The following is an 18,163-nucleotide window of genomic DNA, read 5'->3' on the forward strand; positions in this document are numbered from 1 at the left end:
TTTGATAAACCGTCAAATAACTGCCATTTTCGTTTTTTGTTTTTTTAAAATTTCTACTTGTTATAGTTAAAGAGACATTAGGTACAGATCTCGGCGCAGCGTGATGACGTAGTTGTCCGCTCCTGATAGCCTGCAGAGGTTTGGTGTAAGATGGCGGACTGAGTCTTATGATTCTAATAAAGTGACTCATTAAACTTCCTCCTCGAACAAAGAGCAGCTCATGTCTGAGAGTTAACCACTCCAAGTTAATATGATTATAGTTTGAGATGGACAGTGACGCTTTCATCCGGTTTCCAAGATTCTCTCTGGAATAAAAACACTTTTATAAAATGTTGATTTGTCTTTTAATTCTGTCACATTCAAGATCAGGAGAAAGTTTGTGTAAAAACAGCGATGTCCCAACAGAGTGATGTTTATAAGATTAATGTTTTACTAATATTTTGCCTTTGTGTGTTGGTACAATATGTAATAATATAATACATTTTTGAGATGTGAACTTTCTCCTCTGGGCTGTGAAATAAAAACACATGAACGTTCTAACATAAAATTTCTCTATTTTCTACCATTTTACAGACGCCATTACTTCAGAGAATCGATGAGGGAAGAGTTGGAGCCCTCAATACTGCAGGTTTCTGTGCTCACAACAACTGAACATGAAAACATTTTTGGAGATTAGTTTTCTCCTCATTTAATCCTGGATGTTCAGATTCCACTTTCATGTCATTATAAGTATGAAGCTACTTTTAAGCAGCTAGTTAGCTTAGCATGAAGACTAGCTGAATGACCATCACGCCAGCAGCTCTAAAACTTCCACATCGGTTTTGTTACAATCGGGACTGAAAATCATCTTAAAGCTGAGTATAAAGACATGTAAATGTTGACTTCAGTACTTTATTACAAAAAAACAAGTTTATGTACAAAACATCCTAAAAACATGTAGTTATAAAACATACTAATATAGCAGATTTATAAAAACACCACCTGTAGAGTTAGTTTACAAATATAAAGGTCATTCAAAACCTGGTTCTGATCCAGCCTGCAGCAGGCTGATTGGCTGAGAAGCTCATTATTTCACCCAGCCGTCAGATAAATTAAAATAAGTCCGTCTGTCTCTGTGTCACTTCACTTCAAGTCCTCCACCTGCAGGGCGGAGTCTGGAGAGGTGAGTGGCATGGCTCGTCTCCACCAGGTGCTCAGAAGTCTGCGTCCAGCCTGAAGGTGTTGTCTGTGGAGCCCGACATCACGCCCATCCTCTGGTACTCGCCCACACGCTTCTCAAAGAAGTTGGTCTTTCCCTCCAGAGAGATGTTCTCCATGAAGTCGAAGGGGTTCTCCACCCGGTAGATCTACAGACACACAGACCTCAGGTCAGAACATCCTGATGTTCAGCGCCACATTTAGCTGCTGAATCACAGCAAACATTTGAACCAGCTGACAGTTTTTCCTCCCGTCTGATGGAAGTTGTGATTATTTCACCTACAAACACTGAAACTACGAGACGGCCGTCAATAAAACAGCAGAGAATAAAGATTGAGATCTGAAGCTGCTGCAGCTGTCGGTCTGTTCAGTCAGGCGTCTGTCTCGTGCTGCTGCCGGTCCGTCAGCGAACCACACGTCCACCAATCAGAGCGCAGCAGCAGCACTCAGCCCCCATCACCGGCTGAGGTCCGTACCCCTGCGCCACTCATCACCACAGACCTGAACCACATGAGACCTGGTCCCCCCTGTAGGGTAACTGGTTCTGACTCCACCTCTACAGTCCTGATGCTCAGCAGCTGACGGAGCTGCACCACCAGCGGCTCTACTTCTGCTCACCTTTGTGAAGCCGAGCTCCAGCATCAGTCTGTCGGCCACGAACTCGATGTACTGCTTCATGAGCTCGCAGTTCATCCCGATCAGCTTGACAGGCAGACTCTCTGTCAGGAACTCCTGAACACAACAACACAGCAGTGAGACCAGTGACATCACAACACCACACCAGTGACATCACAACACCACACCAGTGACATCACAACATGTTGAGGAGCAGAGTTCTCCGTCTGTCACCCACCTGCTCGATCTGCACGGCGTTCTTGATGATGTTGGTGACGGTTTCTGCCGACGGCTTGTTCACCAGGTGTTTGAACATCAGACAGGCAAAGTCACAGTGCAGACCCTGAACGCATCACAACACAGTTACTACATGGACCCTGAACGCATCACAACACAGTTACTACATGGACCCTGAACGCATCACAACAGGGTTTTGACAGGTTTTTAGCTCTGGGTATTTATCTGATGATGAAAACAAACTGAAGCCGTTTATTGATCTGATTGGCTGCTAGGATCGATGATGTCACCTCGTCTCTGCTGATGAGCTCGTTGGAGAAGGTCAGGCCGGGCATCAGGCCTCTCTTCTTCAGCCAGAAGATGGCAGCGAAGGAACCAGAGAAGAAGATTCCCTCCACAGCAGCGAAGGCCACCACACGCTCTCCTGGAGGAACCACAGAGGAACAATCAATACCTGATCCAGGATCAATATCAGACCTGAAGCTCACATGGAGTCACAGGCGGCAGGTTTACCGTAGTTTGCCTTCTTGTTGCCGATCCAGTTCATGGCCCAGTCGGCCTTCTTCTTCACACAGGGCAGAGTCTCGATGGCGTTGAAGAGGTATTCTCTGTGGGTCAGTAAACACACCGTCACACACCAGCACAGACCACCAGAGTCCAGCACGGACCACCAGAGTCCAGCACAGACCACCAGAGTCCAGCCGGGACCACCAGAGTCCAGCACAGACCACCAGAGTCCAGCACAGACCACCAGAGTCCAGCACGGACCACCAGAGTCCAGCACGGACCACCAGTGTCCAGCCGGGACCACCAGAGTCCAGCACAGACCACCAGAGTCCAGCACGGACCACCAGAGTCCAGCACAGACCACCAGAGTCCAGCCGGGACCACCAGAGTCCAGCATGGACCACCAGAGTCCAGCCGGGACCACCAGAGTCCAGCACAGACCACCAGAGTCCAGCACAGACCACCAGAGTCCAGCACGGACCACCAGAGTCCAGCCGGGACCACCAGAGTCCAGCCGGGACCACCAGAGTCCAGCACGGACCACCAGAGTCCAGCACAGACCACCAGAGTCCAGCACAGACCACCAGAGTCCAGCACGGACCACCAGAGTCCAGCACGGACCACCAGAGTCCAGCACAGACCACCAGAGTCCAGCACGGACCACCAGAGTCCAGCACAGACCACCAGAGTCCAGCACGGACCACCAGAGTCCAGCACAGACCGGTTCCAGCTCCGACAGGGTCTCACCTCTCTTTGGGCTCCCTGATGTAGGTGTCGATCAGGAGGCTGTACATCTCAGAGTGGATGTTCTCCATGGCGATCTGGAAACCATAGAAACACCTGGCCTCCGTCACCTGCACTTCCTGGGTGAAGCGCTCCACCTGGTGGTCACAGGGAGAACAGGAGAACGCTTTAATGATCGATCGAGTCGTCAATATTTGCTGCTGGTGTAACTTTGTGCTTCATCTACATTAATGTTAATTGAAACAATCAGTCCATGAAGTTAGTGTGACTGGAGATGATTCAGCCGGCTCTCATCTGCTCTGATCTGCTCTGTGACAGTTTGTACAGGCTGACATGTTTGACACGGTCGTCTCTCCTCACCAGGTTCTCGTTGACGATGCCGTCGCTGGCGGCGAAGAACGCCAACACGTGAGAGATGAAGTACCTCTCCTCGTCCTTCAGAGACTCCCAGTGCTGCAGGTCCTTGGACAGATCCACCTGAACAAACACAAGCGGTCAACATGACATCATCATCACCTGGAGGCTTCACGTGTCGTCACCTTCAGCTCACCAGTTTATGTTCAACTTGAAAACACTGACTGTGTCCACGTTACCTCCTCTGCTGTCCAGAAAGACGCCTCGGCCTTCTTGTACATCTGCCAGATGTCGTGGTACTGGATGGGGAAGATGACGAAGCGACGAGGGTTTTCCTTCAGCAGCGGCTCCTCCTGCTCCTCACGGCTGCTCTTCTTCACGGCTTTGGGCTGAAAAACACAAAAACCAAATGATTGATGAGCTGAATGTGAGCTGATCTGCAATCAGTTTCAGCTCAAACTTAATCACTTCCATCAGACTGCACGTGTTCAGCTTCAGTTATAAAATATGATAAGAACTCTGCATGGTGTTGGTGTCTGATGGAGGATCCAGTGGATCCAGATGGTACAAAGATCCAACATCAGTCAGAACACATTTACTGCTGCTGGTGTTGAAAGAGGAAAGTCCAGTCCTGTTCTGCAGACTGAACATCTGAGCTGACATGTGGACCAACACTTCCTGTGTCAGCTTTACAGTTACACGTTTCAGACATTAAAGAAATGAAGCAACATGAAGACGATCCACAGAAACACGTCAGATATTCTGTCATCAACTAAACTGCGGGAGCTCAACACCGAACCAACAGGGACAGCTGATCGTCCATGTTGGCGCCAGAACCGACATTTTAGGCGCCACCGGATCAGAACCAAACACACACACACACACTCTGCTCCTCACTGACCGACACATGAACACACACACTGTCTGTGACGTCAGCTCCACACCAGCAGGTTTGGACTCACTTACCGCGGGCTCGTCGAAGATTTTACGCGCGGTTTTGGACGCCAGGATGCGGGTCGTGTTCAGGCTCGGCGGCTGAAAGAGGAACGACAAGAACTCGTCAGAGACTAAAATCAGCTTTCTGTAGTTTCACACTGAATTCACAATTTGATCTGAGCTGAAATACAGATGATATCTGGGTCAGTCCGGCTGAGCTGCTCACAAAATGGCTGCCACGAGTTTTGAGTTAAACACCGTTGAGGACTTGAGACCGACACTTGTTCACCTCAGCAGCACATTAAACATGAGAGCTGCAGCTGCTCGGAGTCTCACCGTGTTCTCTTTGTCCAGCGACATGTTGATCATCTGGCTGCTGACGGTGTTCTCGTTCTTGACGGACAGAGGAGAGCGAGCAGAAAGCATTTTGACTTCCTTCGAGTTCAGACGGACACGCGAATAAAAGATAAGTTAAGAGGTTAAAAGCGGGAACAAAAAAGAGACTAAAGTGTAAAAAGTGTAAACTAGGCAGCAGCAGACAGACGCAGCGCAGAGAGACTGAAGCGGCTTCTGTTGTCTGCTCGCCTTTTTATTGAAATCTTGGCGCTAGAACGCAGCTGGCCAATAGAAACGCAGCTCGCGGTGGCTCTTTAAACTGACGCTGCGACGGAGCCAATCGGGCTGCGAGCCGCGCTCACGTGCCGCCCGGGCAGCTGCGGGAAATTCAAACGGCTTTGTTTGTGCGGGGTTACAAAACTGTCCGTAACCGGTGTTACAAAACTGCTGAAAACGAGCGTTTACGCAACGTTCGTGATTGTGATGAACAAAAGACGTTTATTTCACATAAAGAACAAACAAAGTGAGATCCGAACAAACTGTGTCAGCTTTACGTCACAGACACAGAAGTTAAACTGACTTCCGTGTTGAAATGTTAGCAGTAAAGTTTAATCCGCAACATTAACTCCTGCTGACGTCATCAGACTGAGTGAGCTGAGCTCCTGTTTATTGTTCTTTATATTAAAGTGTCTTTATATTAAAGTGTCTTTATATTGAAGTGTCTTTATATGTGCAGGACGTGTTCACAGTGCTGATATCTGCAGGTTAAAGCTGAGACACTTGTATAGTTTAATATTGTCATGGTGATATTAAAGGAGCACTTTGTAGTTTTGTAGAAGACATGCAGAGTAGAATTTCCATATATATATTAACATATTAATGAGGTCTTAACACAGAGCTGGCCCAAGGCATAAGCGAACTAAGCAGCTGCTTAGGGCCCCGTGACCACTAGAGGGCCCCCAAGAGCAATTTACTTAAAAAAGAAAAAAGTGATTAATTATTTTTTTCCATGTGTGAGCAATGATGGTTCATATATTATCAAATGTGCATACTTGTACGAAAAAACAAACAAACAAAAAACCCAACATCATATGATATGTCAGAGCTCCGCTAGTGACGTGAGCAGTGCAGCCAACCGTGCACGCAGCATCCAGGAGCTAGGAACAGGTGAAAGATGTCGCAAAAAAGGAATTAACCTTCAGGGGCAGAAAAAAGAAAAAGGAAGAAAGATAAAAACGACAAGATAAAGGTATGTCTTAGTAATGTAACATTTGTTGATATTTTGTTCCAACTATGTTTAATAGCAAATTTGTGTAATATTTGGAATAAGTTTATTTTCAGTGTTCGTTCGTTTTCTTCCGCTTTATCCATGCGGGTTGCGGGTGATGTTACCGCTTTATACCACCTTATTCAAGGTGGAGCGGGGGTACAGGGGCCAAATCCAGTGACTCTATGGGCGAAGGCCAGGATACTCCCTGGATGAGTCGCCAGCTCATCGCAGGGCCCTTACTGATGGCAATGGCTGCCACGAAGGTGCCAACTGCACATGTGCACAGCAGTGTTGGGGTTCAGCATCTTGCTCAAGGATGCTTCGGCATGTAGCTCAGTCCCGCCCCGGGGAGCCAGGGATTCGAACCAGTGACCTTTCGGTCACTAGCCCTCTGATTTTCAGTGTATATACATTATTCTGGGTCACTTTTTTGGCATCAAAACAACGTTTTTGATAACAGTGTTTGATAGCAAATGTTTAATAACTGACGTTAATTACAAACGCGGTGACGTTTGCTAGCAATATGGTTTTGCATTAATTAATTAATTTAGTTAGCTAACTAGTTTGAGGTATGTTGTTTGCAGTTGTTTGCTGCAGAGCACAGTAAATTATGTGAGTAAATAAACATATTCCTTTTACATCATCTCCCTAATATGTTCATATGTTATATGAAACTTCCCCAGGAGCACTGTTAAAACATTTTGGAGGCACTGACTCAGCCCAGGGGCAATCCACCTCCTCAGGAGCAGCCAAGGCTGATGAATGAGGTGATCAAAAACTGTCACCATATATATTTAATTTCTAGTCAAATTATAATCATATGACAAGGGATGTGTTTTTCATCTCAGGTCCATCTCTATCCTCTGCTCCCACTGTCCTCTCTGCAACCTCAGCTGTACCTGGTAAGTTAACAACAAAACAGCCTTTATAATAGCTCAGTGCACTGCAGAACATACTGAGATGAATATTTTTTTTAATATAAGATATAATCATATGACAAGGGACATGATTTTAGACAAATCCATATTATTTCAAAACTTCTCAAACAAATTTCAGTTGTTCCACAGTTTGTTTTCTTATTAAGCTATAGCTGTACTTTCTTATTTAGAAAATAAGCTGCATCATGTTCAAGTGTAATATGACTATGACATGGCTGGCTTGTTTTTCATCTCAGGTTCATCTCTATCCTCTGCTCCCACTGTCCTCTCTGCAACCTCAGCTGTACCTGGTAAGTTAACAACAAAACAGCCTTTATAATTGCTCAGTGTACTGCAGAATATTCTGAGATGAATAATTTTGTCCAAAAATATTATTGTAATTTTCCCTATAGGTCCTTCATCTTTGGTCATCGAGATTGATTTGTCGTCATCAGCGTCCAGTTTGGAGCAGAGATCAGCAGCTCGGCCAGCTGACCCAGCTGAGTGTCCCTCTTTCCTGTCAGACTCAGAGAGGACTGAGCAGGTATTAAGAGGGCCACTGCCTATAGAGGACACAGTCATATTCCCAGAAAGACACGATGGCTGACTGAGCCTACAATTAAATATATGTGTTAAATCTCATCATAAATCAGACTGTGATCGTCCGTCTGCTCACCTGAGTCGTTTATTCAAACAGATCTCAGCTGTTTAAATGTTCTACAGAGATGATTCAGGCATTTTGTTGAAAGTAACTCAAATGTGTAGTAAGTAATATATTACTCTACGCACAGTAGTAATATTGTACTGTAATACATTACTTTATAATGAATGTAACTAATAATATATTGCATTTTGAAAGTACCACTGTTCAACAGGTGGCCACGTCTTACATCAGCTGTGTCCCAGTTCAGGTCCTGCGTCCTTATAAGGACTCGTCAGCTGCTGCTAAATAACACGGTCTGGACTTCAGAGCATTTCCTGGTTGTGTCACCAGACGTTCCCGCCCCTACCCTTACGTCACGATTTCTGTGGCCCAGTTCCGGGAAATTAAGAGTGAAAAGCGATTAGAAAGTAAAAATTTTTTACCTCAAGCAATTTTTGATTTCCTTTTCAATCCTGCTGATTCTGGAGGAGAAGTGGCTCCGGCGGCGGCTGGTAAACCTCCGGCTGAGAGCGGACCGCAGAGAGGCAGACCTGTTATTGAACCCACAGTAATGTTAGCATTATTAGCATGATTAGCTTGATGTTGCCATGGCATCATTTTTTTCGGGACTGAGCAGCAGAATCATGGGATATGTGAGGAGGCGAAGTATCTGAGTGCTGCGTCCTCCAAAAACATGGACAACAAGGACGCCGTTGAAGGAGCCTTCGCACGGCGTTGTGACGTCACTGGCCTTCAGACGCTCCTTCCACGGATGCAGAACCAGAACTGGGCCACAGCTATAGGTCACCTTCAAATCAGGTGACCGATCACCTTAACATGACGTCATCACGACGCTGCATGAGTTGAATTCATGCAATAAATCAAAGACTCGTTATTAAAACCCTTAAACTTTATTATTCACATTAACGGGTGAAGCTGCTGTCGTTCCACTGTTAGCTGGAGGTTTGTGCGCTGACCTCCGGCCCGTCGACGGTCGCAGCAACTCGGGCGTGGTGGTCTCGGGCGTGGTGGTCTCGGGCGTGGGGGTCTCGGGCGTGGTGGTCTCGGGCGTGGTGGTCTCGGGCGTGGCGAGGGGTGGAGGTGACCCTCCACAGCTCCAGCTGCTCGATGCGCTCATACAGCAGGAACTGAGGGAAGTCCACAGGCAGCCGCTGCACGCTGAAGCTGCACCGGTCGTCCTCGACCTCCTCCAGCTGCGACAGACAGCGGCTGAAGTGGTCGTAGGCCTCGCAGGAGACGTCCATGTGCCGCAGGGTGAAGTTCATCCTCCTCTCCAGGGAGAAGAGGACGGTGCAGGTGTGGCTGAAGTGGCTGCAGAGGCGCTGCAGAGTCCGGAAGAGGCCGTCCGTCAGCTCGTCATCGTAACACACATCAGCGGCGATGATGACGCTCGTGTTGTCGTACAGATCCTCCACCTCCGCCTCCGTCCAGCTGAACTCCACCTCAGCGTCAGTGGGCAGGTCCTGCTGGAGCCAGTCCAGGTGCCTCACCTTCACCTGCCCGCCGGAGGCCTCCATCACGTGCTTGTTTAACGCCACGTTCCTCTCGCACATGCTCAGTAGGTCTTCCCCCACATCTGTGCAGTACACCGTTTTGGCGGCGGTTGCCATGGTGATGCTGGTCAGACCTGTTCCCGCGCCGAGCTCGAGGACGGTGTCTCCTCTGAACCGACCCGGATCAGAGAGGATGAAGTCGGCCAGGAGACACGCCCCCCGCCACACCTGCTTCCCGACGTCCTCCAGCGGGGTGGCCATAGTGTGCTCGATCCTGATGACGACTTCACCCTCCTCCTCCTCCTCGTCCTCCTCCTCCTCCTCCTCCTGCTCCTCCTGACCCGGGTCGGACTGATGGAGGATGACGGGACAGACCGGGTCTCGGCCGCTCCCCTCCGGAGGGCTTCTCGGCCGGTGCGTGATCTCAAAATCTCCGTCCTCATCCACTGATGCTTCCACACGTCCTCCATCTTGTCCCCGTGTGTCTCCTCCCGCCTCCGTCACCTCCGTCAGCTCCGTCCCGGCTCTCTCACTGTCTGACAGGATCTTAAACTTCGAGATGAAGACGGGCTGTCCGACCCGGTTCAGGCGGCTCATGAGGTGCCGGGCGTTGGGCAGCAGCATGTGCACGTCCGACAGAACCGTGTCGTAGTGGAAGGTGATCCGGTCCATGTCGGATCAGTAACGGGCCGAGGAGCAGAGTCTCCGGGTCACCAGTCCGTCCTCAGGCCCGGAGAGTCCTTCATGCTCCGCTCTGGACAGCTGAAGATGGCTCATCAGCTGTTTCCGGGAAGGAGCGCTGTGATTGGCTGCTCGGGGAGACAACAACACATGTTAAATGTAGGTCAGCTGTCAGCGGCGCCGCCTGCCGGCCGGAGACAGAACTGCAGCTGACGGTCTGATTAAAACAATATGTAATGTTTGAATCTAACAGATGTAGGAAGTGTTAAACTGCCTCAGTTTGTCTTTATGGATGAAGAACAGACTTTTATATATGTTGTATGTTAATGAATTATTCATCACATGTCTCTGATTGTGTCTGACATAGTTATTATAACTCCTTTAATACGTGTTCGTCTGTCTTTGGACAGCTGTATGTCATCACACAGCTGATCTTTATTAAACTGTGCTGTTGGATATTTACACACACCTTCACCTACACAGATACAGAGATTCATCCATCTGTATTTTTTAAATGGTCAGTTTTAACCTCGTAATATTGACAGGACTGATTATTTGTCAAATGCTATTTATTTACAGAATTAATGTAAAATGTCATGTTTTTAATCAGATATATTCAGTCACAGAACTGGAGCTGATGTAACTGTTGTAACATTTGTACTTGTTTTTTTACTCGTAATGTTCCTTTTATTTTTCAATACCAAGAAACAGAGACAACATGTAATCTTTGTAATAAGATTATCTGTCCAAGCCTGAACACAGCTCCTTCAAGATGACAAAATATCATTCCTTTAATATTTGTTACTATGCTCACATACACTGTCATTATCTGTTATTATGTGTGATGTAGGCTGCTCAAAGTGGAAGTCTGTTTTTTATTTCAACAATAAAAACATCTCAAAAGACATAACAAAATATATAGATAACTGTTGTTATAAATACATTGTTTTAAAATATGAGCTAAATAAGCCGATAACACATATTTTCATGAATATATAACATTTTGTTTGAAGTAGGATGAAAGCAGGTTTATTTGTCATTTTAACAATAAAAAAAAAATCTTACAGCATTTAAAAAACAGAATGATGATTGTGTTTATGAATATATTCAGTAAAAATAAGAGTTAATGAAGTTGACAACACATATGTTGATGATTATGTGGGGTGGAGGCTGGTTCATTTTAACAGTAAGAACATCTTGGAAACATAAAGATAATTGAGTTGATAACATGTATATTAATTTTGTTATTAGTCATTAATAATAACAGTAATAATGTATTTCTTTAGTTTGAGTGTTTGAGTCGAACGCTCTTCTTCGGGTGTTTTGTGCTGCAGTACCGCCTCCAGCCTCCAGGTGTCGCTGTTAATCTCCTCCGCCGCCGCACTTCCTGTTTTTATTTATTTATTTTAGCTCTTTTTATTCTTTTTCTTTGGCTTCAGCTGAATGTCGGTCAGTAAGGCAAGTGGGCGGGTTCCTCGTCAGCCAATGACGCGCCCCTTGGACCCAACGTCGTCCTGTCCCATTGGTCACACCCCCCGAGCGCCGGCTCGTGATTGGCTGGTCGTTGTTACCGGGCTGTGTGGGGAGAGAGAGCGCCGGTTGTGTAACTCAACACGTAACAGAGCCGCTGTCGTCGAGCAGAAACTTCATATACGGGACGATGTATGTTTATATAAAGCAGCCGAGCCGGAACACTGGTTCGACCCGGAGTTTACCCGCCTGTTCCCGTCATGTCAACATATATGACCCACATTCAGAGTGACGTCAGGACCCATCAACAGGGAGTTAATCACCTCCTCTGATGTTAATGTGACTCTTTACAGCTCCACACTCATCTGTAACACACACACACACACACACACACACACACACACACTGCAGGACAGGAGGAAGTTTCATGTTACTTCTTGAGGTCTTTAAAAAGTTTTCCATACTTGACTGTTTGTCTGACAGCTGCTCACTTCTCAGATTCAAACATGATCAGAATATTAATTATGCCTGTGTGTTTATGAAGGTGTTGAACATGAGCTCCACCTCCTCCAGCTGCAGCATTAACCACCTGATTACATGTTAGTGGATCAATAACATGTTTTAACACATTTTACAGAAACTTAACAAACATCAAACTATGATCAGAACAAATGTATAAAAACATCCACAGATCTAAATGTACACGAGTTAGAGTTCATGAGGTTGTTTATGAAATACCTATATATTTAATATTTATTGTAAATATTCTGTAGATATTTTCTGAACAACCCAAATAACTAAATTCATGTACATCTGAGAAGCAGGTGGCAGAGAATGAAAGGACACGAAGTGGAGAGAAGACAGAACGACACTTCTTCTTCTTTATCTGTCTTTTGTCATCAGCACCTGTGATGATGTCATGAAGTACAGTGGTGATGTCATGAAGTGCAGTGGTGAAGTGATGATGTCATGAAGTGAAGTGGTGATGTCATGAATTGAAGTGGTGAAGTGATGATGTCATGAAGTGAAGTGGTGAAGTGATGATGTCATGAAGTGAAGTGGTGATGTCATGAAGTACAGTGGTGATGTCATGAAGTGCAGTGGTGAAGTGGTGATGTCATGAAGTCACGTGATGATGTAATGAATTGAAGTGGTGAATTATTAAGGTTTCAGATGTTCTGTATGTTGCAGTGAAGCGTTAATGTTAACAGAAATATACGAGGCTCTGGGATGATGGAGTGAAGTGTCACATTTAACAAAACATAATTATCATTAATGTTTATTTGTGACTTTACATCTGGTGAGTAATGTGTGAATTACTCAGTGCGTTTACATGCACAGCTTAGTCAGATTACAGTCATAGTTCGACTCTGCTGCTCAATCAGACAACTGCAATTATCCGAGTATACATGCCGGTGAGAAAATCGAATTACTGCTGAAAGCATGTCATACCCGGTACGCTAGGTGGCGCTGTGCCCATTTCAACTAGTGTTAACAGAAACACCTCCGGCTGACCTCTTTACGTCACCAGCTGCCTCGGCATTCCAGAAAGATGGCGTACGAAGAGCGAGACGAAGCTACATCTTTGTACACTTCGTATATGGTGTACATGATAATTACACACACTAGATGCACAATGGAGCTCTTTCTCTCTTTCTTGCGGTGATTTCGGAGGAAAGACGCCGCCGCCCGTCTACTTCCGGCTCACGGCCCCGGGGAAAAATCTCGCGCCTGTGCAGAACGCAAAATCTGATCCGATCCGCTGGAAACGTATACATGCAGGAGTAATGCGACTTTCAATCGAATAATCTACGTGGTGTAATTCCACTTTGAGAAATCTGATCCGGTCCGATTTTAGTCAGACTAAGGTGTATACATGCATCTTAAAGATCCGATCATAGTCAGACTAACGCAGTAATTCGGTTTTCTTGAGTGTCATGTAAACGCACTGACTGATAATACATGGTCATGTATTTGTGTCTGGTACTTTGCAGGCTGTTAGGAATCTGTACTAAAGCTATCAGATCCATGTGGAGCAGGAAACATGCTGACAACATGTCGTCAGAGAAAGATGTCAGTGAATCTGTTTTACCTGTAAAATATTGTATTACCTTGTTATCAGGACGTTGAAGTTGCAGCTGGTCGAGGTGGAGCTTATTGTTAATACTTTAATAAACATTTATATTCTGATCACACGTTTTAGTTTTCCTTATTCTGGAGTGACATGCTCAATGTGTGGCTAGTTAGCTTAGCATTAAGACACAGAACTCCCTCAAAAAACTGGTTAAATGACAGCTAGGCTAGCCCTTTCCACCTGCTTCCAGTCTTTATGCTAAGCTACGCTAACCATCACTATCCCGGAGACATACTTGATATACAGACATGTAACAAATGCTCAGACAAAACATGTTGAACGTTTCCAGACAGCTTTTAATAATCAACTACACTGAGCTGAATTAGCCACTGTTAGCTTAGCAACGATGCTCCCAGAACAAAGCAGACTGTCACAGGATGAAATGTAGTCCGCTGAGAAAGAACAAACTACAAACCAACACTTTATATTTTGTGGTAAATTTTTATTATAAAAGCCATATTCTTCACCATCGCTTACAGGCAAATGTTCAGAAATGGGATTATTTCGATATAAGCCGTTATTATTAAGAATAACATTTAATAACATGAGGTATTTTCTTACTGGCTACACTATGGGCCAAATCAAGATATCAAAAACAGCACTTTATCCTCAACAAATGTTTATTAAATAATAATAATAATAATAATAATAATAATAATAATAATAATAATGTATAAAGAAAAGATAGTAGGTAGTATCACAGTGAGGAATACTGTCCACTGACATTAAAATATCAATAACTCGTACTGTCAATAAATGCAGATCGGAATACACATAACATTCATATAGATATCAATATATTTACATTATTTACAGTCACAAACGATGAACAGAAGTAGGCTAATTATAGAAGCACGATACAGAGGCTTTGGCAAAAAATAACGAGTGCATACATTTAGCTAAACATGACATTTACACATGAAGTAAACATGATTATACACGGAGAGAGTACAAAAACAAGCAAGATTCAAAAAATCCAGTGCAATGTCAGGTTTTTGTTGGTTTCTGTCCGTGGATGAGTAGCAGCCGGTCGCCTCCTCCTCCTCCTCCTCCTCCTCCTCCTCCTCCTCCTCTGTCGGTGAGTTTGTGGTTGGTGGGAGTAAAATGTCCTGAGCTGCTCCGCTGGCTGCTCCGGCTTCGTCTACATGACTTCAACCCACAACATCTACTGTGGTTCATTTGTGGTGAAGCCCTGATTACTTTCATCAAAGTAACCGTGGAAGGTTTGTTCTCTACTAACTGTCACCAGGCTGCAGGACAGCGTTCACACTGATAAATGCTTGAAAACAGACAAACAATCTGAGAATAACACAAATCACTCTGGTTTGAAACTGATCCTGGGTCCTAACGTGGCCTTTTAATTTCTCGTTGCTGCTGGTGTGAACATGTTCACGAGTATTTTTCATTCTCGTGTAGTTTCTCCGTCACGCCCCCGGGTGTGTAAAAGCCTTTAAACTAATTATAAACATGCTAACATGTTAAAGTTGACATGTTAGCATGTTAACAAGATAAACATCAGCATGTTAACGATCAATAAATAGCTAACACTCATGTTTAGCGTAAATGACATGTGTAGTTAACATTGTCATGCTAATATGCTAATGAGGGGAAGCAGACGGAGGCAGTGAGCCGCAGTGAGCTGCTGAATGTGACAGTTAGCAGAGTTAGCATGTTCTAATCACCCTGTTCTTCATGTAAACGTAGCCGGAGTTCACCAGCCGAGTCTGATGTGTAGAGTAGAAAAGATCCTCCTGATGTGGAGCTGATTGAAACCTCCAGTCACAGTTTAACCTGGAAGTGTCTGGTTGGCGGCTGCCCCCCTCGCCAGGGTCCTGAGTTGGCCCTGTGGGCTGCTGACTGAGTCTGTTAATTGGATGTGGAGACCAGCATGCCGACAGGAAGTGCAGAGCCTCTGTTTTGGCCCTTGGGCAGTGCCACTTTGTTGAGGTCTCGGGTTTCGGCGGGCCACGAGGACGCCCTCTTGGTGGTCATGTGCCGCCGAGCGTGTTTGGTCAAGTGGTCGCTGCGCATGAAGCGCCGGTCGCACACGTTGCAAACAAACTTCTTTTCGCCTGTGTGCGTCCGGCGGTGGCGGGACAGCTCGTCTGAGCGGGCAAACTTTTTGTCACAGCCCTCCCAGTGACAGCTGAACGGCTTTTCACCTGCAGAAGAAGAAGAAGAAGAAGAAGAAGAAGAGAGGGGGACAAACGGAACAAAAAGCACAAGGTCATAAAACAATAATCACGTTTGCTGATCTGATTTTCTTTTTTTAGCTCTGAACATTGACAGCTCGTCGGCGCCCTCTAGTGGTCGAACCTGCCGGCTGCAGACTCTCAGTGTTTACACATTTGATCACACGTGTTTCTCTGTAACGGGTTCTCGTACCTGTGTGTGTGCGCAGGTGAGCCTTCAGGTGTGAGCTCTTGAAGTAAGTCTTCTTGCAGCCGGGGAAGTTACAGACATAATTTCGTCTGCGGGAGAAGTCGGCTTGCGAGGTGCCGCCGCTCGCTCCCGTCGGCATGTAAACGGGGGCTGGGGCGAGGGGGAGGAGCTTTGTGTTGCCCAGCGTCATGACAGTCTGTTGGCCTTGCGGCGCCTGGGAGACGGACGCCTGGGGAACCACGAACATCACGGTCCCCTGCGGCACGGCGGATCCCACCAGCAGAGGCTGAGCGAAGCTGGAAGGAGACTGGGGCAGGATGGGCTTCGGTCCCCCCTGAGTCTGCACCTGAACCGGCGCCTGGACGAAGGCGGAGATCATCCCCGTCCGGCTACTAACCGGAAAGACCTGGCACAGGACCGGAGACGCGGAGACTGGAGAGGAAGAGGAGGAGGAAGACGGTGGGGAGGAGTGAGGAGGCGACGTTGAGGATGGAGGACAGGACGTGCTGTCAGGAGACGCAGGAGGTCTGTCCTTCTCCTCTGGAAGAGTCTGTGGCGGCGTGGAGGTTTCTGTCGGCTGGCTGGTGGAGGGAGGTGCAGGAGGAGGAATGCTGAGGCGGTCGGCGGTGTGGCGGATGACGCTGGTGGCCATCGCCCTGCTGGGCGGAGCCACGCAGGACACGTCTGTCTGAGGCGGCAGTGCTGAGGTCTCTGAGGTGGAGGGGGAGGAGGCGGGGCCAGCATGGGAGTCACAGAGGAGGGCGGGGCCAGAGCCGGGGCGGGGTAAGACTGGTCTGGAGGCGGGGCTCAGACTGGAGGTGGTGGTGAGGACAGCGGTGGTGGAGGCCTCGGCGAAGCTCGGACTGTGAGGCGGAGTCATACACTGACGGAGGAAACAGAGCATAATTAAACTGAGTCAGGTTTTGATAAAGACATTTATTCTCACAGTCAATCAATCAATCAACCGATCAACAGAGAGCCGAGTTCTCTGAGCAGAAACACAATTTAAATAACGCGTCACAAAACAACAACCGACGGAGAAAATATGTTAACAAAATAACGACTAAAGCTTGTTTGACTATTAGAATAAAAATATTATTAGTTTAACATTTAGTTAAACAGAGACAAGAACACAAAAAGTATTTTTAAATTAAGAATATAAATAACAGGATGTTTCGACTCCTCCTCAAACAGGTTTTTAGGCTTCAGCCCGACTGATGCAACAGATCAGCTGATATTCTTTGAATTTATACAAAACATGTTTTCTGGATCATTGCGTCACTCTTCACATGACGCTGATACGGATCATCTACTGAACTTCAACATTTCATTTGTAGACGAAACCTTTTAAATGTTTCTCACCAGCGAGGACAGAGCGATCAGGTCTTTGGGAGCGTCCCCCCCCCTCCGGGTGGAGATGGATGGAGTCACAGGAGTCGGAGGTGGGGGTCAGTGGGCGAGGTTTGTGCGACCTTTGACCCCAGAAGCTCATGCTGACGAGCGCCTCGGCGGCCTCCAGGTCGTGATACTCGATGCACGGCTTGAGCTCCATGGTCGTCACCTGCCGGCCGTCCATTCGGTCAACCTGAGGAAGACAGGAAGACCAGGAGGATCAGGATCCAGAACAAACGGGAATCAAAGAGCAGAGTCTAAAAGATGTCAGTCCACCCTGAGCCGGTTCAAACACAACAACAACAACAACAACAGTCTTTAGATCTCTGAGGACTTTTTCCCTCCAGAGATCTCCTGCATTTCTAAAATGGAAATTTATGCGTCAAGAGTTTCCAAAAAAGAAGCCACTAAACGTTCAGTTCTGTAAAAATACATTAATTGTTCCACTGTGGTTTGAAACTGATGGACCAAGTAGCAGCTGTAAAATATGAGCCGGGATCCCAAATGTATTCTGCCGTGCTGACTCATGGTTCCGTATGTCGAATATGGACATGTGCTGCTCAGTAATGTTGTTTGGGTTCCCGATAATACATTTATTTTGACATGCCTTTTTATTTTCTCAGGAAATCCAAATAAGTTGGGATCCCAAATGTGTACAGCAGAGTTCCCTTCTGATTCAGTCGGACACTGTCCTCATATTAAATGTCATCAGCTGTACAGTGTTGTTTAGTTCTTCAGTCTGACAGCCAAGTCAGTCGGGACGCCAAATATGTCTGGCTGAGTTTCCTAATGATCGGAATAATGTGTTTTTTCCCCCCATTTTGTTTCCATATG

General features: G+C 46.4%; 3 protein-coding genes and 1 non-coding gene across 6 annotated transcripts; all 4 read right to left on the reverse strand.

Annotated features, from left to right (window-relative positions):
- Window positions 1–407: 407 nt before the first annotated feature.
- LOC115574106 (ribonucleoside-diphosphate reductase subunit M2-like) lies at window positions 408–5,191 on the reverse strand. The gene is made up of 10 exons (XM_030405353.1): window positions 4,927–5,191; window positions 4,621–4,689; window positions 3,894–4,043; window positions 3,661–3,777; window positions 3,304–3,437; window positions 2,563–2,657; window positions 2,340–2,473; window positions 2,051–2,155; window positions 1,816–1,929; window positions 408–1,346 (listed from the first exon to the last, which is right to left on the reverse strand). Exons 1-10 carry the CDS (start codon window positions 5,014–5,016, stop codon window positions 1,194–1,196), a joined length of 1,161 nt encoding a protein of 386 aa, XP_030261213.1. The 5' UTR covers window positions 5,017–5,191; the 3' UTR covers window positions 408–1,193.
- On the reverse strand, window positions 1,560–1,697 carry LOC115574709 (small nucleolar RNA SNORD94). The gene has a single exon (XR_003982565.1). It is a non-coding gene; the product is annotated as a small nucleolar RNA SNORD94 (small nucleolar RNA).
- Window positions 5,192–7,402: 2,211 nt separating the features above from the next.
- mettl22 (methyltransferase 22, Kin17 lysine) lies at window positions 7,403–10,097 on the reverse strand. Of its 3 annotated transcripts, XM_030405345.1 has the most exons (3): window positions 8,734–10,097; window positions 8,200–8,307; window positions 7,403–7,421 (listed from the first exon to the last, which is right to left on the reverse strand). In XM_030405345.1, the coding sequence occupies exons 1-2, from the start codon at window positions 9,940–9,942 to the stop codon at window positions 8,224–8,226; spliced, it is 1,293 nt and encodes a 430-aa protein (XP_030261205.1). In that variant the 5' UTR covers window positions 9,943–10,097; the 3' UTR covers window positions 7,403–7,421; window positions 8,200–8,223. The 3 variants fall into 3 exon arrangements, with proteins under 3 accessions (XP_030261205.1, XP_030261206.1, XP_030261207.1); XM_030405346.1 differs by lacking the exon at window positions 7,403–7,421 and having other exon boundaries at window positions 8,679–10,096; XM_030405347.1 differs by lacking the exons at window positions 7,403–7,421; window positions 8,200–8,307 and having other exon boundaries at window positions 8,652–8,800; window positions 8,846–10,097.
- Window positions 10,098–13,976: 3,879 nt separating this feature from the next.
- Window positions 13,977–18,157, reverse strand: LOC115574100 (Krueppel-like factor 11). The gene is given in 4 exon segments (XM_030405344.1): window positions 13,977–15,717; window positions 15,941–16,820; window positions 17,300–17,341; window positions 17,343–18,157. Coding segments are annotated over 4 exon segments (1,389 nt in total). The 5' UTR covers window positions 17,514–18,157; the 3' UTR covers window positions 13,977–15,421.
- Window positions 18,158–18,163: the final 6 nt, after the last annotated feature.

This window comes from Sparus aurata, chromosome 22 (genome assembly GCF_900880675.1).
Source record: "Sparus aurata chromosome 22, fSpaAur1.1, whole genome shotgun sequence".
NCBI lineage: Eukaryota > Metazoa > Chordata > Actinopteri > Spariformes > Sparidae > Sparus > Sparus aurata.

What these genes read in the sequence shown, in the direction of transcription:
- LOC115574106 (XM_030405353.1), bottom strand. Translation starts at nt 5,016, where the DNA reads ATGCTTTCTGCTCGCTCTCCTCTGTCCGTCAAGAACGAGAACACCGTC. An exon ending in CTTTCTGGACAGCAGAGGAG is followed by an intron (nt 3,778 to 3,893) that starts GTAACGTGGACA and finishes GTGTTTGTTCAG; the next exon opens with GTGGATCTGTCCAAGGACCT. An exon ending in CAACAAGAAGGCAAACTACG is followed by an intron (nt 2,474 to 2,562) that starts GTAAACCTGCCG and finishes TGGTTCCTCCAG; the next exon opens with GAGAGCGTGTGGTGGCCTTC.
- mettl22 (XM_030405345.1), bottom strand. Translation starts at nt 9,942, where the DNA reads ATGGACCGGATCACCTTCCACTACGACACGGTTCTGTCGGACGTGCAC. An exon ending in CGACCGTCGACGGGCCGGAG is followed by an intron (nt 8,308 to 8,733) that starts GTCAGCGCACAA and finishes GTTCAATAACAG; the next exon opens with GTCTGCCTCTCTGCGGTCCG.